At 51.5% G+C, this 24,240-nt stretch overlaps 1 protein-coding gene across 2 annotated transcripts in view; it reads right to left on the reverse strand.

The window, feature by feature from the left end:
- The window catches only part of BTBD11 (BTB domain containing 11), a 278,882-nt gene that overhangs the window by 11,473 nt on the left and 243,169 nt on the right, over positions 1–24,240 (reverse strand). For both annotated transcript variants that reach the window (XM_036251811.1, XM_036251810.1), the window contains 6 exons: positions 23,075–23,253; positions 14,671–14,776; positions 8,956–9,058; positions 7,046–7,127; positions 2,923–2,991; positions 554–667 (listed from right to left, as the gene is read on the reverse strand). In XM_036251811.1, the coding sequence (XP_036107704.1) occupies positions 554–667; positions 2,923–2,991; positions 7,046–7,127; positions 8,956–9,058; positions 14,671–14,776; positions 23,075–23,253 (653 nt within the window). The remainder of the gene's footprint in view (positions 1–553; positions 668–2,922; positions 2,992–7,045; positions 7,128–8,955; positions 9,059–14,670; positions 14,777–23,074; positions 23,254–24,240) is intronic.

Below are 24,240 nucleotides of genomic sequence, written 5' to 3' on the forward strand. Positions count from 1 at the left end.
ACACCCCCAGGTGCACTGGGCCTGTCTGCGGCGCCCACACCCCCAGGTGCGCTGGGCTCTGCCCGCTGGGCCTGTCTGCGGCGCCCACACCCCCAGGTGCGCTGGGCCTGTCTGCGGCGCCCACACCCCCAGGTGCGCTGGGCTCTGCCCGCTGGGCCTGTCTGTGGAGCCCACACCCCCAGGTGCGCTGGGCTCTGCCCGCTGGGCCTGTCTGTGGAGCCCACACCCCCAGGTGCGCTGGGCTCTGCCCGCTGGGCCTGTCTGCGGCGCCCACCCCCCCAGGTGCGCTGGGCTCTGCCCGCTGGGCCTGTCTGCGGCGCCCACACCCCCAGGTGCGCTGGGCTCTGCCCGCTGGGCCTGTCTGTGGAGCCCACACCCCCAGGTGCGCTGGGCTCTGCCCGCTGGGCCTGTCTGTGGAGCCCACACCCCCAGGTGCACTGGGCTCTCTGCCCACTGGGCCTGTCTGTGGAGCCCACACCCCCAGGTGCGCTGGGCCTGTCTTTGGCACCCACACCCTCAGGTGCGCGCGGAGTGAGCTGGGGCAGCCCGTTACCTTGGCGTGGTTGTAAATGTCCACACAGTTGTCTGTGTTGATGCCTTTGGCACAGATGATCTCACAGTGTCGCTGCAGAGCCTCCAGCTGGAAAAATTTAGCCGCAGACAGAAGCTAAAAACCATAAAAGGAGCCTGTCAGAGGCTGGGAGGGGGAGGAAATGAACAGCGGCGAGAAAGAACCTCCTGTCCGCAGCAGCGTGCGGGGCGAAGGGACCGGACAGGGTGGGTCCCTCACCTGAAAACACGGAGGAGACTCTGGAATGGCCCTCGATTGTGGGGGTGGGGATGGCACAGGGGGAACCAAATTCACATAAATTCCATCTACTACAGCCAGAGGTCAAGCAAAATGCCTAAAGCGGTTCTGTCTGGAAATAAGGGTGAATACTATTTAACAAGATGGATCTGGACGTGGCTGGCCCCTCTGTTCATCTGGGTCTCCTCTCAAATATCATCTCGGAGAAGCCTCCCAGACCACCTCATCTCAGGTCACCTCTCTCCATCGCTGCCTGTCCCCCTGACCCTGGCCTTCTCTTCCTCACAGTCCTCCTCACACCAGACATGACGTCATGCCTGTGTCCTCCCAAGTCTGGGAGGGCAGGGGTCTCTGTCCGTTGCCTCCCTGCTGCACCCCAGCCCCAGCAGCCGGGCAGGGCCTTGGGACAGGACACGAAGAGCTCAAACACCAGTTCAAAGGGACTGCCTTTGGGTGGGGGCTGGGTGAATGGCCTTTTGTTTGTTAATCCTCACCTGAGGATTTTTTTCCATTGATTTTTAGAGAGTGGAAGGGAGGGGGCGGGAGAAGGAGGAGAGAGAAACATAGATGTGAGAGAGACACATTGATCGGCTGCCTCCCACACATGCCCCAACTGAGACCAGGGATTGGACCTGCAACCCAGGTATGTGCCCTTGACCAGGAACCGAACCTGAGACCCTTCAGTTGGAGGACTGACACTCTAACCACTGAGCAACATCAGCTAGGGCTGAACTTTTTTGGACAAGCCCTTCTGTATTATTTACATAATCTAAATATACGTTCATTATTTTGATTTGAAAAAATGTTTACAAAAGAGCCCATGTCCCGAGACTGTAGCCTGGTGCCGAGGTAGAGGAGACAAGTCAGTGGGGTGGTCCAGAGAGACGAGAGTAACTCTCAGAGGCAGGGGGAGAGCTGCCACGGAGTAAGGAAAGGACAGAGGGTCACACAGGGAGCACACAGCCCGCATGGCACCCACTATGTGCCAGACACTGTTCTAAGCATCTAATACATAGGAACTCTTCAAATCCCGATATTACTCCCCTTTCACAGGTGAGAAAACTGAGGCTCAGAGAGGTTAAATACCTTGTCCCAGATCACATAGCTCAGAAGGGGCAGAGCCTGGATTTAAAGCCAGTCTAGCCCACAGTTCAGGTAATAACCACCATGCGGGGTCTCCTCGTGAACAACCGACAGTATTCTGACATCTCCGATCAGCCAGCACCCTGGACTTCAGACACCTGAACGGGGTCCTGTCTCTTTGGCTCAGGCTCAGAGTGATTTTGGCTTTTGGTTCAAAGCTCCCAGGTGGGAGTAGGCAAATCGACAAGGTTTCTACTTCTAGAGAGGAGCAGGGGAAATCTTGGCCGTGGCCTTGGATAGCAAAGGAACAGGTTCCCTGGAACAGGTCGATCACCAAGGGAGACAGCAGTCAGGGGACGGCCAAGGTGCTGCAGGAGTGAGGGACAGTCACCCTCAGTTTAAGCCAGGAGAGCCTTGGAACCAGCTCTCTACTTCTGCTCAGGGACAGTGCTGTGATTTGAAGGGTGTTTTCAGAGGATATGATTCTCTTACAAATGACAAGGGACAAGTCATCAAGGATAGTTCGTGACGATGACATTTGAGCCCCAGCTATGCTTGGAGACTTGGCCTCTCCAATAAATTTCCTTTACCCACCACCCAATGCCAGTTAAAACTGGGTTTCACTAGAACCTGGCCAGTGTGGCTCAGTGGTTGAGCGTCGACCCATGCACCAAGAGGTCGCCAGTTCGATTCCCAGTCAGGGCACATGCCCAGGTTGTGGGCCCGATCCCCATTAGGGGGCATGCAGGAGGCGGCCAATCGATGTTTTCTTTCATTGATGTTTCTATTTCTCTCTCCCTCTCTCTTCCTTTCTCTCTAAAATCAATAAAGGAAAAAGAAAAAAAAAAGAAAAACTGGGTTTCACTGAAAGGGGTTGGGCTAGTGCCTGGAGCACCCAGGGTGAGTCAGACAGGACCCCAAAGCCTGCACCCAAAGGAAAACCCCACATGGGTGTCCCCAGACCTGCCAACATGTGCCATGACCTGAGTTTACAGAGGTGCCTGCCCCCAATCACGCGGCAAATGCCTTACCTCCATTATCTCGTTGTTTTTAATGAGCAGTGACTCTGGGCCACCGTAGTAGAGATACTGCATGACCAGCTGGAAGAAAGGACACAGTAAGCAAAGCGTCAGCGACACAGACACAACCGTCTTAAAGCTGTATTAAATAAATGTATTCTCCTAGACCTTTTTTAATAAAGGCCAAACCAATAATAATAACCCCAAGGGCCATTTACAAAGCACTTCTTCATCCTGTTAGCTCATTTACACAAGGCTGGGCCGTGGGCCAGAAACGCTGTTCCTTCAGTGGAGACCCCAGGGCCCCCGCACGTAAATGGGGCTGTCCCACGCCACCTGCACACCCGCCAGCACCAGCCTTTTCTGCAAGGGGGTGAGACAAACTGTCGTTAGGCTGATGGCCTGGTTATGGGTTGTTTTTCTTGGCAGCTGTCGGCCTGCATGAACAGGGATCCAAAGGACGTGCACAGCCGCGTCCAGGGGCAGCCAGCGCGCCGGGCTCGTGCCCACGTGTGATGTTAAACGTCTCGAAGAGTAAACTCAAAGCAGCCTCATTTACTAAAATTCTTCTGTCGGCATGGAAGTGAAATGAACAGGCCCCTGGGAGTCTCCTTCTGGGTTGGATTCAGCCCGACTTGGCCTATTTCAAGCCACAAATGAGGCTGTTCTTCTTTTATGGGGAAGAAGGCGGGCCCAGGGAGAAGTCCCTGGGCTTGCTCCCTGCTCCTAACAGGAGCTTGAGGCTCTTGTGGCCGGCAGGCCTTCCCCAGTCAGAAGCAATTACAGGCCTCAGTTCCTCTGGGCCGGGCTTTCCCGTGACGCTCTCTTACTCACTGAATCTGTTGAATGCCTATTGCAACACAGGCTCTTATTTTAGGAGCCTCCCCAATTAGTCCCGGCCTAATGGTGTGAGTGCGTGCCCCCTTCCCGGGCCCTCAGAGAGCTGGGGACACGGGCACTTTCCAGCAGCTAGCTCGTGCTCCAAACTCGAACGGGCCTCAGCTTCCTTCCTCAGGCCTGCAGACTGAGAGGGAAGGCCCAAGTTCCCACAGCAGGGAGACAGTTAGAGATTAAGTGTGGGGGTCAGCCAGGCCTGGGTCTGACCCTCAGCTCGGCTGTGATGAGCAGTGGGAGCCTGGGCCACTCCCTTCCCCTCTCCGGGCCCACGTCCTGTCTGTAAGAGGGGGAGAGCTGCCTGGGGGGCAGCTGGAGGGGCTGAATGAGATGACGGATAGCAGTGGGTCTCAGTGTGGTCCCTGGACCAGCAGTGTTGGCATCATTTGGGTTCTTGTAAGAAATGCAAATTCTCAGGCCGCCCAGGCTTACAGAATCAGGGATTCTGGGGGCCGGGCCCAGGAACCTGCATTTTACAAGCTCTCTGTGTTGTACCAAGCTGCCTCCACCCACTGGATATCCCGAAGCCGCTCAAGTTCGAGAACCACTGTGACTCAGCCCCGGTGTTTGCCTCGGCTGCACACTGGGATGGGGGAGGAGGACTTCGAAATGCTGATGCCTGTGCTTGGCCGGTTCGCTCAGTGGTTAGAGCACTAGCCCATGGGCCAAAGGGTCATGGGTTTGATTCCTGGCCGAAGGCATGTACCTGGGTTGCAGGTTCAATCCCTGGCCCCAGTCAGGGTCGTGTGGGAGGCAACCGATTAATGTGTCCCTCTTGCATGGATGTTTCTCTCTTTCTCTCTCCCTCTCCCTCCCTCTCTATCTAAAAATCAGTGGAAAAATATCCTCGGGTGAGGAGTAACAACAACAGAATGCTGATGCCTGGGCCCCAGCCCAGATTCTGATCCAATCAGTCTGATTCGTGGCCTGGCACTGGATGTTTTCAAAGTTCCCCAGGTGACTCTAACACGCAGCCCAGGTGGAGAACCCGGCTCTGAGCCTCGCACATAGCAAGCGCTCAAGAAATGGGAGCTGTTCTGACCACTGTCCCCATTTAGGAAGAGTGCTCCAGAACCAGGTGCCCAGGCTTTGGCACCAGACAGCCCGGCTCAAATCCTGGCACTGTTGCTAAACCAGCACTAAGACTATGGGGCGCATCATTCAAACTCTCTGGGCCTCGGTTGTTTTCTCTTTAAAAATGACAAGAATGAGCCAGATAACCACGTGCAAGCAGAGACCAGTGCCTCATTCACAGCTGAGGCCCTAACCCTAAAGCAAAGCAGCAGTTTCATGGAAACTTTTAAACCCAACAGCTGCCGCCATTCCAGAAGGGACTGTGGCCACTTGGCTCTCAGCAGAAAATGTGGTGAGGGGTTGGGGGTGAGGAGCTTGGGAAAGGGGAAACAGGAGCTTGGATGCGTGGGGGTGTGCCAACACCCCGGTCCCACCTTGGGGCTCCAGCCTCCTCTCTGCTACCCCCACCCCAGCGGCAACCTCCTTCATCCGTTCCCCAGTGCTTGGTCCAAAGTAGCCTATTCAACAGGGACCTAGCTTACCAGGAAGGCTGGTTTATCAGTTATGCCTTAGAAAACAACAACCCACTTAAAAATGGCCATGAAGCACCAGAGGCCAAGTTGGATGTCTTCTCATGTTGTTTGCAGAGAGGTGATAATGCATAACTTGTTAAAAATGGGGGAAATGAGGCTCAGAGAAGAGAGTGTCTTGCCTATGGTTATTTGAGAATTCCTTATTTTGAAGTTTCAACATAACCAAAGGAATGCATCTCTAATGGTGGAAATGCAGACTTTTGGGGCTAGTGCGAGGGCCAGGTATCTTCCTGGCAGCCCTCTGAACAGCAGGATCTGGGGCACAAGGGTCAACGGTGAAGGGAAGAACTATGTGGTCCCAATGTGTTTTCAGTCTCTGATATACCTTAAGACCCAGACAATGGACTGAGAATCCCTTTCCCTCAAACATACCACATGACTTCCCACTTTTGTGCCTTCATTTATGTTCATGCTGTTCCTGCCCCTGAAATATCCTCTCTCCCATTCACTAGCTGAGGAAACTGAGGCTCAGAAAGGTTGGGCGATTTGTCCAAGGTCCCACGAGGGACACTGATTTTAAACAGGGGGAAGACAGGGGACTGTAGCATTTAAATCCTGGAATGCAGCTCTGTCCTTCACCGTCCAGATCAGGATCCCGGCCCCAGGACCCTGGTCACAGCCATCCTGGCCTCCTGCATGTCTCTGAGATGTCTCATCAACTATCCTAGGATGTGAGTCTCCCAAGGTCCTGTTCAGAATCTGGTAAACACCATCCCCAGGATATCACGCTGGCTTACTATCCCTGGCTGGTGAAGGGACAGAACTGAGGGACCCCCGTCTCCCCTGCAGGCCTGCCCTGCATGGATGTAAGCAGCCCCCCAGGTCTCACGCCCTGGGTGAGACTCGGAGCTCCAGAAATAGGGCTGCACAGCCGATTCGGGAGCTGAATTTCTAGGAGCTGCAAGAACGTCCTTGGGGGCACGACTTGTGAATCCGGCATGAAGGAAGGTGGAAAGGGGGGGAAGGCTGCTGTGCCCCCTCAGAAATGCACATAAACCAAAACCCATCCTTTGCGGTATCAACTTCCCCCAAATGGGAAAGAGACAAGGTAACGCCATTGGACCTTCGACAAAGTCACCTTCCTTTCCTATTTACATTAGGTTAATGTTAGGTTCAGATCAATGTTAAAATGACACGGGGTTCCCTAAAGTCCACTGGCTCCTGATCTCACTGGGCTCAACTACAGTTCTGGGACTTTACCTGCCCCTCCTCACCCCTCTTCTTAAGCCCTGAACCTTCCTATGGCTCCACAACTTCTTAGTCTTCATTATTCAGCTAACACCTCCTCCAGGAAGCCTTCCCAAATTTCCCTGGTCTGAGTTGCCACAGCACGTTGGCTGACTCCTCTCTCTCCTCTCCCACATTTTACTATAACTAAGTAATTACTCAGAGTTACCCCCTCTGGACTGGGCATCCTCAGGAGAGGACTGTCCTTTACTCTGTGTCCCAGGTCCCAGCACAGTGTCAGGCACGTAGTAGGTGCTCAATGAACAGTGTAGGGATGAATGAGTGTTAAATGGGAAGGGCAGTGTGAGGAGGGGCCAGGATCACAGGAGGCTGATTTGTTGCGGTGGCTAATTCCCGGGCCAAGCACTAGAGGGAGCCACTGGTGTCAGGACACAGCAGGGGCTCACATGAAAGATGGGGTACTTCACATAGCCGATCTCTATGCAGGTGCTCTCATTTGCTGGCTTGCTGGAGAGGAGCGCTTTGAACCTGGACAAGAACACAGGAAGAGAAAGACTCACAAACACACCCACAGGTGGCAAGAAACCCAGCTCTTTCATCCCCTGACGCTGACATACAGCAATGACATCACCACGGACTTCTTAACTTAACCCTCCCCCTCCCTGTGTGATACCACAATCCGATCGGAAGTTAAAACTCCTCTTGAAAGAACAGTGTCATTTCTCCAACAGGTGACTAGAAGAGAAGGCTTGCCTTTGAGAATCCATTCCTCTTGCAGGCCCATCACAAAGGCGGCCTCCTTCAGTCTTCCCTGAGCTCAGGACTCTCCAGTCAGGTCCTTCCCCTCCCACAGGCCTGCTCCAGGATGGGGCGGGGCGGGGGACCAACCTCCACCCTTTCTTTCTGCCTCGGCCTGAGAGCCCAGGCCTGTCTGCTGCACCGACATCTGCGGACCCCCTAGGGCCCTCCCTACGGCTGACCTTCTGTCTGGGGTTTTAGACACACTGCCATCCACTAAACTGTGTGCTCCTTGAGGGTAGAGACCCTGTCACGGGAACACACGGATACTCAATATTTAGAAATAAGCTGTTTTCTTTGCAAATTAAACCTGTAACTTTGAAATGATGATGGGTTTATAGAAGAGTTGCAGAGATGGCCCGGAGAGTTCCTGTTTGCCCTTCACCCAGTTCCCCTCACGTTTACATGCTACGCCGACAGCCATGGCACCTCGGTCAAAACCACGAAATTAACGTCGGCACAGTGTCGATCTGGTCTTCCTAGTGTTGCGACGGAAGGGCAGACGTGTCTCGTGGCGGCGAAGCGGATATGTGGGTTTGGATTCGGTTGGGGGGGGCACTGTGGATGCCAGGGTGCTTTCAGGACCCAGGGTGCTGTTCAGACACATTGCTTAGCAAATGTCCTGGGAGCGGATTCTTTTCTCCCAGCTCCCCTGGGGCCTCCTTCCTCTGCCCAGCTTCACCAACCCTGTTCAGGTCCTTGGATGACGTGGTCCTACCTGGTCAACCCGTCTCTTCTCAAACCGAAAGGAGGCGGCCGGAGGGCCGTGGCGGAGCTGGCAGGAGGGTGCCACACTGTTGTCAACTCCTCAGTCAGCGAAATGGGAGATTCGGGACCTGTGTACTTCGGCGGCTCCTGCCAAAGTCTCCTGACGTTCCGACAGCGGGCCCTGAGGTTTCAGGTTGTGCACGAGGCACAGAGGCTGGGGGAGCTCACACCCAATGCACACTCTGCTCCCCAAGCTCTGTCCCGCACGTGCCCAGGGCACACACAGTCCTGGTCTGTGCACGGGTGGCTGCCCTCTATTCTGTTCTAGTGTAAGTAAGAAGCATGTAACAGGAAGTTTACCCCCGTAACCATTGCTCAGTGTGCAGCGGTGTTAATGTGAGGTGCATTCACACTGTGCATCCAGTCTCTAAACACGAACTCCCCTGGCCCCTGGCAGCAGCCATTCTCCGTTCTGTCTCTGTGACTTTGATTCCTCCAGTCCCTCACATACACGGAGTCATGCAGTATTTGTCCCTTGTGACCGGCTCATTGCACTTTGCATGACGTCGCCAAGGTTCATCCAGGTTGTGTCAGAACCGCCTTCCTTCTCAAGGCTGAATCACATGAGGTACCACGGTGCTGACCCATTTATCCACTGACGGGCACCTGGGCTGCTTCTACCTTCTGGGAATTATGTTATGAACTGGTGCACAAACGCCCTGTCCTCTTGAATCCTTGGTTTTGAGAAGATAATCTGCCAGCCTAGCGGAGATGCCCCCCAATCCGACTGCAGAGCCCAGGAAGAGCGACCGCCACACGTAATTCACCTGCTCGCCACACTGACACATACCTTGGAGAGGCTGTGAATAACAGCACTCGGTGAGCATAAAAGGGTCTTCCTTCTACCAGAAAGGTGACATCAGACATCTCTTTATTGTTGAGGAAGTGAGGATCTAGAACAGGAAAGGAAACGAAGGTAGCTTTAGTGGAGAGAAGGGTGAAGTTTGGATCCAGAGGATGATGAAATGCTGAGACAGTGATCAAACAGGAGACAGAAATTCAGTTTTCCATAGGAGGCGTCATAGCTTATTCGTGATGAAAAGTAGCATTTCCCCACAGCAGACAGACCGCAGCCTGATTCAGATGACTTCCAGGTGCGAGAGGTAAACACCTGCCCACCTTGCCTCTGAGCACCGCCCACCCGTGCCTCCCTCCTCTTCGGGGGCTCAGTGTCCTCCCTGCTGATGCAAGTGGCTGAGAAAAACTCCCCCTTGCCACTGTGTTCCAGGTGATGTGAGATCCAAGCCCTCCTTCCCCTGGGTCAGTGACAAATGAGCCAGTCCCCTGCCTTCATGTCCAGTGGTAACAGAAGACAGAACTAGTACTTCCTGGGCACTTACAATGTGCCAGGCACTGTGCAAGCTGGCACGAACACGGGCATGGTCATTCAGTCCTGGGGGGCAGGGGCCCCTGTCAGGCGTGCAGTTGCGGAAACTGAGGCACGAAACGTTCCGGTGACTTGCTAAAGCCAGCGAAGGTGGAGAAAGCAGGCTCTGAACGCAGATGTTCTGCACTGTGAAGCGGCAGGATCCTCCCATTTGCCTGTCATTTCAGCCATTTAGGCCTGGGGCTGCTGACGGTGGCGATCTGCCCTCCGCTCAGCACTTCTGCCCAGCTGAGAATATCCACAGTACGCCCGCCCATCCACCCCTGCACTACCAGGCTCCGCCTCGCTCTTCCTAAGTCAGTCCCAAGCTAGGCGAGCGGGCCAGGTGCGTGGACCTCTGCTGGGGCCTCCTCTGAGGCTGCTCACCCTGTTTAGCTCGCGAGGGCTGCAGCACCCCAGGGTGGCCCCTAAGAGTCTCTAAATGGAAGATCACGCAAGTCCTGGAGTCTGGGGACCCGCGGCATTCTTCCTGATGTGCTTCCTGCTAGTGCCTGTCGCCCTGTGAACACGCCACCGTTGTCCAAAGGAAATAGGACACTTCCTCTCCTGAGCTCACCCAGATCTAGTTCCCCACAAATACTGTCCTCTCTTCCTCCTCCGTGTTTCTGAATCCCCCCTGCCACTGCCCTCACTGGGGCCACATCATCTCTCGTCTGGGGACCGCAGATGCCTCTGTGGGTCTCTGCCTCCTCTCTCGGTCCCCTCAATCTGATGGTCCACCTTGCTACAGTCATTCTTCCTAAAGGCAGATCTATCACCGCCTTCCTCTGCTCGAGACCTTTCAATAGCTCCCCAGTGCTGCCGGGAGAGAGTCCAAACTTTTCAACAAGGCTCCTTGTGATTGGGCACCTGCTGCCCTCTCCGGCCTCCGGCCTCTTAGTCACATCCCATCAAAGTGCACACGTGCTTGAGCGCTTTCGGTTCCCCACCGGAGCTATGCGCTCTGTCACCTCCGGGCCTCTGCACACGCTGTTCCTTCTCCCTAGGACGCTCTTCCAACCCCTTCCAAGTCTGGCGCAGCCCTACATGGTCTTCAGGCTCAGCACACCTTCCCTTAGCCACGCCCGATTCCCGTGCATCCCGGCTGGCCGAGCGTCTCCCAGCGCCCACTGGTGGCGCCTCCCTCCGTGGGCCGCTCCTCGTCTGCCCCTCCCTCCGCTGCACGCTCTGAGAGGGCGGAGCCTTGTGTCCTTGTCACACCCTTTCCTCGGTGCCTAGCACAGAAAGGTGGTAGAGTGTGGTGAGAATGTGGGCTCTGAAGCCAGAAATCTCAGAGACCTTGGGCAAGTTATTGAACCACTCCGTGCCTCAGTTTCCCCTGCCGTAAGATGCAAATGGTAATGCCATTATATACCTATCCTAGAGTCATAGTGAGCAGTGCATGAATGAATGTATGGACAGCACTGCCCCTCAGTGTTAACTGAACATCGAGATGCTCCATTACTATTTTCTGAATGGATGAAGGGATGCCTTGACCACTGCCTCAGAGGCTTGTTCTCAGAGCCTGTCGAGGACGTCAGGCCTCTGCTGAGCCTGGGAACCTGCTCATTGCTGCCGGGTACTTTCTCGGGGGTTAAAGTTTTGTTCTGAAATGAAACCCCAGCTGCTCCCTACAGCTAGATTTAGGCGCCCTAAACCATTGAGAGAGGGAGGGAACAAACCCCTGGATTCCTGGGGGCCACAACCCCCCAGCTGTGGGCACCTGTCTGACTGCACCTTGAACCCCTGGCCTGGCCCATTTCAGCCCGGACCCTGCTGTAACTTGGATCCAGAACTGGCCTTCCTGGCTGGACCTCTGCACCCGGCCCTCAGCCCGCGCTGCCCCGGACGGTGGTCCTCCACTCATTCTCTGTCACCTCTTCCCATGAAGAAGTTTTCATTTAAAACACATCAAAAAAGCATTAAAAAGTCAAAATCACTTGTAACCCCACTATCTTTAAAATTGTTTTATTAAAAGTCCTCCCTCCCCAGACTTCTAGAACTATCGAGGAACCAGGGAGAGAGGCTGCAGAGTTGACAAGCACCCCCTTCTCCCCTTGCTTTAAAAACTGTTAACAGATTGGAGTGACTTTCTCCCTCTTCCCAGCCACCTGTCCCCCCGTCTCCCGCCCTCTCCCTCCCACTGTCCACCTCCAACCACCCCCACCCTGCTTCCCAAACTGCTTCTATCTCCTCCCTTTCACTCTTTTTACCATTCTCGTCCCGAAGTCATTGAGACGGCAGGGGGACAAATGTCACAACAAATCAGGCGTGGGCTCGGCAGTTTGCCACAGTCCCCGCCACTCCCCATCGTCCAACCCTGAGCCCACGTCACTCATTTATGTGACCTGCCTGGCCCTACAGAGAGGCTGGTTTGGGACCCTTGTCACTGACCATTCTTATCTTCCCTTCCAAGCAGGTGCTTAAGGAGCCACTGTGTGGCAACCCTTCGTTGTCCCAGCCTGAAACGCTGTGCTGAAGATGCAGAACACGGCCTGTTCCCCGTTCCACGTACTGACAATTATACAATAGTCTGCCCTGTATCTCTCATGTTGTGAGCTTTGAGCCGCTCGGGCCGGCCTTTCTTCTCTTGTTCTAACCCTTGGAATTCCAAGGCGAGGTAAGAAAATTAGGACTTTAAAATTGCTGACGAAAGCAATCTCAGTAAGTTCAGGTAGGAAAAAAAAATTCTCTCCTCTCCTACAGCTACAGGGAAGCAGATTTTATGCTGTGCCATTAAAACAGGCCTTGAAAATATTCGCTCTACCAAGGTGTCTTGTAAGACGCCTAGATGTCAGCTTACTGCTCTGTCGTGGGAATGCAACTTTCAGTCTCTGAAGTCTCTGAGTTTGACTGGTCTTTATAATTTGTTGCACTGAGAATGTTTTAATTAACACCTGTGTCCTGCCAGGTGGAAATACTTGTGGTTTGGGTACATCCTGGTTTGCTCACAGGAATGGGTGCAAAGCCCTCCCATTCCAGAGGGCGGGGAGGAGGGTGTCAAAGGGGAAAAAGGAGGGGCATCTGTAATAAGAAAATATTAATAAATTAGCCCGGCCAGTGTGGCTCAGTGGTTGAGCATTGACCCACGCACCAAAAGGTCGCTGGTTCGATTCCCAGTCAGGGCACATGCCCAGGTTGTGGGCCCGATCCCCAGTGGGGGGCATGCAGGAGGTGGCCAATCAATGTTCTCTCTCATCGATCTTTCTATTTCTCTCCCTCTCACTTCCTCTCTCTAAAACCAATAAAGAAAAAAAAAATTTTAACTTAATAGATTAAATATTAAAAAAAAAGACAATCATTGTCTCAGTTGCTAAGTTCTTTATTTAGCAAAAAGTTCTGTCATTGAAATGAACCAGTTATTCATGACAGGAACAGAGTACTTTAAAACAGCTCCATGAATTCAGCCTTTTCACTCATTCAGACCAGCTCACCTGTTTCAATAGTGGTGGTTTTGCTAAAGAGTAGAATTTCGAATGCTTCCATTCATCAAATGTTTCCCAGTCTCCGTAGGAAAAGGAACTAGGAAGCAGGAAGGTTCCCAACCTTCCTTGGAGAAGGAATCCTTTCATATTAAAATATTAAACCTTCGTTAATATTTTATGACCCCCGTGCAGCAAGGAGACCGGCCCCCTGCCACAGAGGCTCATGGTTCAGGTTTCAGGCAGCTGACTATTTCTTTGCCTTTTTTCTGGGCTGGTCACCCAGGCTGCAGCAGCCCCAGCCTCCTCCGCATGAAATCAGTGCCTGGTGGGAAGGTTTCTCCGTCAGAAGCTACAACTGAAGGGTGATGGGACTATGGCTTCGGGTGAACCTGGTTCAGACTCCCAGCGCCTGCCGCCTGGGGCGGCCTGGGGCTGACCTGAGATGGGAGGGGTCAAGTGCTCCGCTGCAGCGGCTCAGCACCAGTGTCCGAGAATAAAGTGGTGCTGCTCCTCCGATGGGATCCAGAGCATCCGGTGTCCTCAGCTCAGGTATGTTCCCCTCGTGTGCGTGCGTGTGTGTCCGTGTGCGTGCGTGCGTGTCCGTGCGTGCATGTGCGTGTGCGTGTGTGTGTGTGCGTGTGTGCGTGCGGGGGGCCGGTTCCCTCTCCTCCTACCTCCCTGCACAGGCCCCCGTTCGAGGAACACATGGCCCGTCACTTCCCGTCCCTCCTCAGGGAGAGCCGCCACGCACAGCTCAGGCTTCTTTTATTATGTTTCCTCCAATATTGGTTTTATTATATTTTTTAAAAATAACAAAATTTCTGCATATGAGACTCTCCTTTTATTTTTCTCCCCTAACATTTCCTTTTTTTTTTTTTTTTTTTTTAATATTCAATATTTTGAATTAGTCCCAGGTGCACAGTATAGTGATTAGATAGTCATACACTTGACAAAGTGATCCCTCCGGTATTTCCAGTACCCACCTGGCCCCACACACAATTACAGTGCTATCGACTGTATTCTCTACGCTGTGATTTACATCTCCAGACTGTTTGGAAACTGCCCATTTGCGTTTCTTAATCCCTTCACCATTTTCACCCAGTCCCCCAACCTCCCTCCCCTCTGGCAACCAACAGTCTGTTCTCTGGATCTATGAGCTTGTTTCTGTTTTGTTTGCTCATTTATTTATTTTTCTTTAGAGGCCACATATAAGTGAAATCATATGGTATTTGTCTTTCTCTGACTAATTTATTCCACTTAGCATAATACCCTCCAGGTCCATCCATCCCGTTGCACATGGTAAGATCTCATTCTTTTTTTTTGGCTGAGTAATATTCCAGTCTACATACGTATCACGGCTTTTTTAACCACTCGCCTGTTGATGGGCACTTGGGTTGCTTTTAGAATCTACCTGCCTCTGGGCTCCAGAGGCCTTGCTGTCACTGCCTGTAATCTTTCAGTGAGGAAGGAGGTATTAGTGAGTCTCCTTCTTCTAACTGAAAATTTCTAGGCAGTGAAAGGTACATGCTTTTCCTAAGGTATATCCTTCAGTTTGATCACTTAATCAAGGTGATACCCTGATCTCCACCCGCCTGACTCTGGAATCTATCTTGTTTGCCCTCGAACATCCCCCACAACTTCTTTATAGCATTTGCTTCTCTCCTGTCCTGAAATCACAAAGCAACACCCCTCAAAGGGCCAGTGAAACACTCACCCAGGCGCGAGGTCTGCTTCCGCTTGATCTCCGTGAGCTTGGGGATGGGGTAGGGCCCATAGCAGTGGGTGAAGATGACGCACAGCTGCTGGCTGATCACTTCGTTCTGCGGAAAAGAGAGAACAGCTCACCTTGCTGGGGGTTGTGCACAACCTCATGCTAGTTGTCACCAGGAACGCATCCCCCAAGGGAGAGAAGCCCACAGTCTTATCTCAGGTTCCAAGAGAGACTCTCCTGGACATCACACACCCAGTCTGCCTGGCAGGCCCTAGAGCTGCTAGCTCGGTTGTCCGCCATCTGTTTCTAGTGGGTTCATCGGTGAAAGCTTAATTTGTAATTAAATCCTTTCCTCTTGCTCGAATCATTTCTATCCATGGGAAAAGCAGGTTTGGTAACTCAGAGAATGGAAAATACATTTTTACCCCAAACATGCTTTTATCAATACTCCAAAATTCTGCAAGCTGCTAATTATCCTGAAAATACCAGCAGAAAGCCCTTTGGACCTGTGACTGTCTCTCTGTGACCGAGACACAAGTGGTCCTGATTCAGCTTTCCGATGCATGGAGTTATAGTGCTGAGGCATTTCCGGATCAGGCGTGCTCAGCTGAATCACTTTCTCCAAAAACCGGGGGAAAGAGTTCTGCGGTGCAGAATGTCAGCTGCCCTGACTGCGCAGGGACGAAGGGGCCTGCTTCTGGCTGAGCCCCGTCCTCCGTGTTTCTGCCTCTTCCTCCGCGGAGCCCACTACTGTTCACAGTCTCCCTCTAACCGCAGCGCGCAGGAGGGAAGCCACGGATCATGGCATTTGAATGCTTTTTTTATTGAGTGAAGGGGTTGACACTTGGGGCTAAAAAGGGGGAATTAGAAAGACATTTACAATATATTTTAAAAATAGGTTAGAACACAGTTTGTGGCACATATATTTTGAAATAAAACCCTACACATATAGATTGACAGGTTATTTATAGAAAAAGGTCAGAGAGAATAGAGTAGCTACCTTTGGGTAGGATTAGGATGTGTTCTTTTAACCTATGTTTTCTGCAACAAACAACAGTTGCTTTTGTAATAAAAACAAATCTTATTTTTGACTTCAAAAGATGGGTCTGGTGCCCTGGTTGGTTTGGCTTAGCGGTCAGAGTATCGGCCTTCGGACCAATGAGTCCTGGGTTTGATACCGGTCATGGGCACGTACCTCAGTGTGGTTCGTCCCCAGCCTGGGTCGGGTTGTGCGGGAGGCAACCAGTCGATGTGTCTCTCTCACATCAATGTTTCTCTCTCTCTCTCCCTCCCTCCCTCCCTCCCACACTATCTGATGATAAATAGAAAAATATCTTTGGGTGAGGATTAAAAAACAAAAAAAAAGATGGGCTTGGGACAAGTCATGATGTCAGTGGTTCAGGCTCCTCATGACGCTCCTCCTTTGTGCTCCTGAAGCAGAAGGATACAGCTCAACACACGAAAAGCAAATCCAACCCTTTGATGAAAGTGGATGAGATTCCAAAAGGTATCTCGTCACTTCAGACGGATCCACAGAGGTGCCTGAGGGGACATGCTCAGGTTGAATGGAGAAAGGCAACCAGTTGATGTGTCTCTCTCACATCAATGTTTCTCTCTCTCTCTCCCTCCCTCCCACACTATCTGATGATAAATAGAAAAATATCGGCTGCTTTTCGAGAGGATGCCTTATGAACAGCATGTTAAATGCTCCTTCATGCAACACTCACAAGTGATTGCCTGTCTCCGAGCTTCATGCAGTGGTTCTCAAAGTGTGGTCCCCAAGCCAGCACCCTCAGCGTCACCTGGGAGCCTGTTAGAGAGGCCGATCCTCAGGTCCCATCCCAGACCTTTGGACTCAGAAATGCTGGGGGCGGGCCCAGCAATCTATTTTCACAGGTTTTCTGGTGATTCTGATGCCCCCTTAGGTTTGAGGACCACCACCGGTTTCATGGCCTGGAATTCTCTCTTGGGTTTGCGCTGGACTGGGGGCTGTCAAGCTGTTTCCTCCGGTTTCAGGCTTTGCCACTCAGATGTGCTCTATTGACCAACAGCAGCAGGATGGCCTGGGAGACCACAGAAATGCCGACTCTCACCCGAGGCCCGCGGATCAGGACGCACAGCAACACGCTCTGCAGGCGGTTCCCACGCACACAGTGTTCGAGAAGCTGAATTCTGGCCCCTAGAAGATGCATGCCCTAATCCCTTGGGCTGTGTCATGGAAATTCCACCCGTGATATTACCTTACAGGACAAAGGGGACGCTGCAGGAGTAACTAAGTTACTGACTGGTGGACCTTAAAGAGGGAGATTATCTGGGATTATCTGGGTGGCCCCAATGGAGTCACGGGAGCCCTTAAAATGCAAGGGTACCACTGGTACTGCCATCCACGTCTCTCCTGGGAAATGCTGGGGGTACACATGGGGTGAGCGCAGGCTCTCAGGACTCGGGACTGTGCAGCCACACAAAGGACAACGGACACAATTCTCAACACCACAGTCACCAGGAGACTGTCCTAAGACGGAGTCTGTGTGTTTCGGGGATGACATCTTTCCTCTGACTCCACATTCTTTCCTTTGGACAGGAGTGCTGGGACTGTCCCAAAGTCCTTTACAGGTAGCTCGGGCAGGGGTTCTATGCGGTGGTAAAGCATGGACAACGGGACCGGACGGAGCTGGGTCCCGTCCTGGCTCCTCCCCTACCAGCTCTGTGACCTCAGGAAAGTTACTTAGCTTCTCTGGGCCTCAGCGTTCTCTTCCAAAATGGATTAAAACACCTGCTTGGTGAGGTCACTGTGAGGATTAAAAAATTACCCATCACATTATGCCATTAGGTTGAACCAAAGGGCAGTGTCAGTATAGGACTATTTTTGAACTCTCAAAACAGCAATTTGCCATTATTAAAATTAATCTCTATTTTCCTAGATTTTATTTTATTTATTTTTATTTTTCATCCTCACCTGAGGACATTTTTCCATTCTTTGTTCAGATAGAGTGGGAGGGAGAGAGAGCAATAGAGAAAGAGAAACATCAACGTGAAAGGGACACATCGAGTAGCTGCCACCCACACGACCAACCAGGACCGGGGACAAACTGCAACCAAGGTGCTCACCCTTAGCGGGAACCGAACCCTTAGCGGGAACCGAACCGGGGTCTCTCTGGACCGCAGGCCGACGTTCTAACCACTGAGCCAAACTGGCCAGGACTATTTTCCTAGATTTTTAAAATGTCATAGAATTAATGGCAGCTTTTAGGAAGAGCGAAAAAACTCACTGCAATAAACATACTCATCCATTTTAAAGACTCATTTCAAATTGAGAAATTCGGAAAGATGAAGAAAAGCCTGATTTTAAAATCAAGAGAATGTGGAATTACTGTTCCATTCCAGGGTCACTGGCAATGAGTTCTTTGTCTTAATTGATTCGTCCCAACAGATGGCCCCTCCCCTGTGGAATATGCGGGGCTGACCAGTCAGCAGAGAGGAGCGCGCCCCAGACAGGAGCCAAGACAGTAGCCGTGGGGAGGCGGGGCGCCCCTGCGGGTTCCTGTGAGGTCAGCACTTAGCTCCAAGTCTGCCACAGGCCCTCGGAGTTGTGTACAAGATGAACTTGAACACACAATGAACTTTTAAAATCACTATCCATTTATTTTAATATGTACTTTCTATTCATGGCAATTGATGAGGGCTTTCTATTTATAGTAGTAATAGAACGTTTCCTCTCTACATACATTTAAGGGAAGGTAAGATGACTTGAAAAGTATTAAGTAAATAATAACCAGTGAAAATATCCTTTAGGAATGGAAGGAAATCAGACGCTCTCAGATGAAGGGAAACTAAGACTCTGTCACCAGAACTGCCCTAGAAGAATGGCTGAAAGAAGCTCTCCAAACAGAAAGCAAAGGGTGAACAGGGAGCCGTGGAACATCAGGAAGGAGAAACATGGTAAGCAAAAATACGGAGAAATATAATAGGCTTTTTTTTCCTCTTGAGTTTCCTACTTGTTTGATGGTTGACGCAAAAATTATTACACTGTCTGATGTGGTTCTAAATGTATGTAGATAATATTTAAAGATGGTTATGTCATGAACGGGGGAGGGTAAAGGGACATAAAGAGAGGTAAGGTTTCTGTACTTCATTTAAACTGGTGAAATGACGACACAAGTAGACTCACCAGTAGACTTTGATATCATGTATATATAATGTAATCCATCAAGCAACCCACTAAAAAAGCTATACAGTGAAATATACTCCAAAACATTACAGACAAATAAAACTGGAATTAAAAAAATGTTCAAGTAGTCCACAGGAAGCCAGGAAAAAGAAAAGAGAGAAACAGCCCTGGCCGGTCTTGCTCAGCGGTTAGCGCGTCGGCCTGCGGTCCAGAGAGACCCGGGTTCGGTTCCCGCTAAGGGCACGTACCTCGGTTGCAGTTTGTCCCCGGCCCTGGTTGGGGTCGTGTGGGTGGCAATCACTCGATGTGTCCCTTTCACATCGATGCTTCTCTCTCTCTCTCCCCCTCCCTCCCTCTCTATCTGAACAAAATATGTCCCCGGGTGAGGAAAGAAAAATAAAATAAAATAAATAAAAAAAAAAGAAAAGAAAAGAGAGAAACAAAAGATAGACCATACAAAACAAAAAATAAGATGGTAGACTTAAGTTCTAAAGTATCAATAATTAAATAAAATATAAACAGTCTATAAATTCTGATGAAAAGACAGATTGGCAGAGTGGATGAAAAGCCCGACTACATGCTGTTTACAAGAAACTTCAGACATAATGCTACAGGCAAGTGGAAAGGAAGAGGGTGGGGATAAGATCATCCAAACCCTGACCAGAGGAAAGCAGGCGCGGCTGTATTACCATCAGAGTGAGGAGACTTCAGGGCAAGAAAAGTAGCGAAGGCAGAGAAGGGCATTGCATAAGAGTTCATCCACCAAGAACTAAATGTGTCCGCACCGACCAACAGAACTGTATAATATGTGAGTCAAAAATGGGTAATAGACAGGTAAAAGGGGAAATAGACAAATCCAACAATTACAGTTGGAGACTTTAACACCCCTCTCTCAATGGATGGAATAACTGGACGGAACATCTGTAGGATACAGAAGAACTCAGCATAGTCATCAGCCAACAGGATGTTACGGACAATTATGGAGCACTCCACTCAATAGAGAAAGCACGCCTATACCGAGAGAGGCCAAGCTTGGGCCATAGAACACATCTCAGGTATTGAAAAGGACTGAAATGATATAGAACATGTTCTCTGACCATAATGGAATCCAACTAGAAATCAATAACAGAAAAATCCCCAAACACTTTAAAACTAAATAACACACCTTAAACAACCCATAAGCCAGAAAGCAAGTTTCCAGGGAAATAAAAAAAAATGCACTGAACTGAATGAAAGTGAAAATGCAACATCAAGAATCGTGGGACACGGCTAGGGTAGTGCTGAGGAGAAAATGTATAGTATCACATGCATATATAAGAAAAAAGGAAAAATTTCAAGTCGATAGTCTAAGCTTCTACCTCAAGAACCTATAAAAAGAAAAGCAAAATACACCCACAGGATCTGACCACAGGAATATCACCCATGCTTGGGGAAATTGATTTCCTAGTTACCCCTACGCCCAGTATTCGTGATATGTAATACCACACTTCACCAGTAGGGGTCGCCATAGAACCAACCGGATTCCTGAAGCTGCCATCCTTTTAGACTGCCCCTTCCTACAAGGAGCTGCCCCTGCCCCATCCCGGGCTCCCCCCACCCTCCATGATCAGAACAGCTGCTGGACCTGGTCCACACATCCTGACAAAGGCCCCTCCTTTCTTCTCCACCCCAGCTGCTGCTGTCAGCGCTTTGGGCTGCTCTTGGAGGGGAGAGGCTGGGTTGGGCAAGAGAGGGTTGGTGGGGTGCTTGCAATGCGCTATTTTTGGTCTCATCACACAGGCAGGTTTACTTTGTGAAAATTCCTTTGCCTCTAGAGTTATGATCCGGGCACTCTTCTGTATGTATGTCTTACTTCAAAATAAAGCTTACTTAAAAAACCCACAGATCAGGTTTACTTAAAACACAAGATGCTTCAGTCATTTCTGGAGTGCCCACCATATCCTGAAGAGAGAAAGAAAAGAGAAACCCCACACCAATTAGAACACCAGACCCTGGGAACAGAAGTAGGAGTGTTTTGCACTAAGGCAGTTTCTTAGGTAATTTTAGGTGAAAGCCTTTTTTATTTATTTTCAAGTTGGGGGGCGAGAGGCAGGGAGCATTTGATTTTGAAGAGCTTCCAGCAGGTTTCACTCTAAATAGAACTGCTGAGGCTCATTACCGAGGCCGGCACACCTGCTCCCACTTTGGGTCGCAGTGGGGCCTGACATCAAGCATAAATCCAGCCCGCAGGGGCCTGAAGCCAGCGCTAATGAGAAGACCTAATGGGCCTTGGTCTGGGCCCCAGGCCAGGTGCTCCAGGCTCGGGACGCAGACAGGCCGCGTTGCGGCTGCTGTGCTGTGGGGCCATCCCGCTGCCGGAGCAGGCGGCTCCACGCTCCCCTCTCCCTCTCGTGGGCGCCCCCTCGGCCCAGCCTGGCGGGGGAACTTGAGTTGCCTTCCTGGCTCAGAGGTCTGTTTCCCCCGCGACTTCACAGGCTCCATTGTCTTCAAGAGACCCCAAGCTCCACAAAGCCTGTTCGGGGACAGAGTGGGTGAGAGGCTGGTGCTGGGGCCAGACTGCCTGGCTTCAATCCCAGCTCTGCTACTGACCCACTGTGTGATCTTGGGCAAGTTAGTCACCCTCTCTGTGCCTCGGCCTCCCCATTTAACAAATGGGGATAAGAATAGTATCTGCTTCAAAGGTTGCTCGTGAGGACATGCTTAGAACAGTGCCAGGCATGTGGTAAATAGAAAAGACACATTTAGCTTAAAAAAAAATCTTCATTTTTGTCTCGAGACAGTTAATTATAAAAAGGGTTCCAAGGTCAAGTAAGTTTGGAAAACACTTGATTGTAGTTGTGAATTAGGCTACTCAAGGCTCTGCAGTAGAGAAATTGGGATAATCCAATGTTATTCTAAGGGGAGGCGCTGACATTCAGCTGGTTATATGTGGTTTCCATGGGTTCCTTGGGACCGGGGCTTTACTGGGGTGTTAGATATTTTGATATCATCCCTGCTGAGGGATCGTTTCTACAGAACATCCCTGAGAAATAATGGAGGTGCCACACGCCCTGGTGAGGCCACGTTATGACAGGGACAATCAGTGGCAGGGACAATCTGAAGGGCACTGATTCATTTTCTCTTCACAATCAGCCTAAGAGGTTAATACAATTATTGTCCCCATTTTCAGGTGGGGAAACCGAGGCAGAGAGAAGTTATGTAACTTGGCTAGGGTCATAAGGCAAGTAAGTGGCACAGCCAGGCTCGAACTCCTCCAGTTTGGCTCCAGAGCCCACGCTCTCAAGCACTGTGCTATCCCATCCCCTGAGGCCCACTGAGAAGCTTTGGGGTGTGGCATGGTTGGTGCCCAACCATGGGCATTTGTCACCCCTCCCCCTGACCTGGGCTCTCTACCCCATGGGCTGCTGGGGGATGGGCCCACCACAGCTGTCCATTCTCACAGTTCTACACACACACACACACACACACACACACACACACAATGCCACATGGCCCACCGGCAGTTATTGGGTGTCTATATGACATCAAACAAGTGACCCCAAAGAGATTTGTAAGAACTGAGCACACAGTAGCCCAAGGGCTGGACTGGTTTTGAAGGGGTCACACTATCTCCCCATTGCTGTGAATGCAGATGTCAGCAGGAATTAGGAGGTCTGTGAGGAAGGGGTGAGTCTCAAGGGGTCAGCGCTGGGCTCACAATCCTCTATCTGAAAAGGCTCCTCAAGGTCTGGCTTCCAGGAACCTCAGCAGGGCCTGCACCCCATTCATCTAGGGTGCTGCACCCGTGTCCCACCCGTGTCCCACTTCCCAGTGCATTCCTGTCTGTCCCTTAGGCCTGCTCTAGTCTCGGCACCTCAGTGACACCTTCCTTGGCCATCTCGCACCTCTCAGAGCCTGTGCCACCGGATGTAACATTGTTTCATAAACCATCACAGATGCCCTTGGGGCACACGTGTTGGTATTATCTCACCAGCTTTGTGCAAATTCCCTGGGCTAGGAGATATCTTACTACTCTGTCCATGTGCCTAAGTGCCTTCGAATATATCAGGTGCTCAGCAAAACAGCTGCCCCACAAATGACTGCACACGTGGCTTTAGCCAGCTGGGGTACACAAGCCACCAGTGGCCATGACCACAGGAATCATACCCGAAGGGCAGGATCAGGCTAAGGAACCCCTGACATGGGGAACCTCCAGACTAGCTCTCTGCAGATGGCCCAGTGGCATTAAACCCCTCATACCTTGCTTGCTTTCAAGATCTCAAACATCAGGGGCAGGCCTTGGGTGATGAGCTCCTCCGTGTACTCTTCCTCCTGAATGGTCTTGAACTCCTTTAGCAGGCACTGGATGAGGGGCCTGCGGTGCTGCTGGAAGGCGACCCGCAGAGACTCCAGCCACGTGTGCAGGGTCCATGGGACACCTGGGAGGGGGGAGGGGGAGAGGGCAAGGCAGAGAACAACCAAAAGAGAAGGCGTGTTTTTATCTAAAACTTGGCCTTTCCCCAGGACATTACCAAATTATGAGACCAAGAGGCAGGCTTTCAATGAATAAAGCCAGTGTTGATTTTTCCCCAAAGACTTGCAGAAGTTGAAATTAAAGGTCGTAATTCAATTCCCGTAAGTACGGGTGTCCATTTCTTCATGCGACTCATATTATTAGGGGCTGCATTTTACAACCTATAATCACGGTGTGGAATATTGGGATTACTGTGCACTCGATTTAGGCCTGTGACACACTTCTCGGTGCTGACTTCATTTGTCTCCATTCCCTCTACTTTCTGGGGAGGGAGCAGCTGAGAGTCGGGCAGAGTCTTGCCCAGGACTGGATACCACATCTGTGCCCAGACAGAGCTGAGAGCTGGCAAAACCCACCAGTGAGCGTCACCTTCTAGTTCTCTGCTAAGATGGGTACTTCATCTGCATGAGAAGACACGGAGGATACTGCTGCTATTCCCCTGTGCAAAACAACATCTCCCTCCGCAGCTCCTTCATCAGGGTGCCCCCTGCAACAGGAACCTCTCCAGCAGCTCACTGCCGAGCTGATCGTCCCGCTCAGGACCAGGCAGGCGGGAGAGCGCATGCGTCTCACCTCTGCGCACAAGCTGACCTTCGGGGCCTTGGGCTGCATCACGTGCTAAATAGGCCCTCGGGCCACGGCATGACTGTCTCCCATAGGAACCAGCCGCTCCGGGAGAGGCCCGCTTCCAGAACAGCGTCAGGGGGCCCTCTGCAGGCCCTCCGTCTCCCCTAACCTGCCACACCCTGTGTTTAAAGCCATGCTGGGTCCTGCTGTTCCCACGCGGGGCGAATGCCACTAGACTGGGGAAGGCCAGGCTAGCCCGCTCCCCAGATGCACAGAGGAGATGGCTGGGGACTAGCTCACTCCGTGAAGGGCCACCCCACACGGT

Source organism: Molossus molossus, unplaced genomic scaffold (genome assembly GCF_014108415.1).
Source record: "Molossus molossus isolate mMolMol1 unplaced genomic scaffold, mMolMol1.p scaffold_m16_p_10, whole genome shotgun sequence".
Lineage (NCBI taxonomy): Eukaryota > Metazoa > Chordata > Mammalia > Chiroptera > Molossidae > Molossus > Molossus molossus.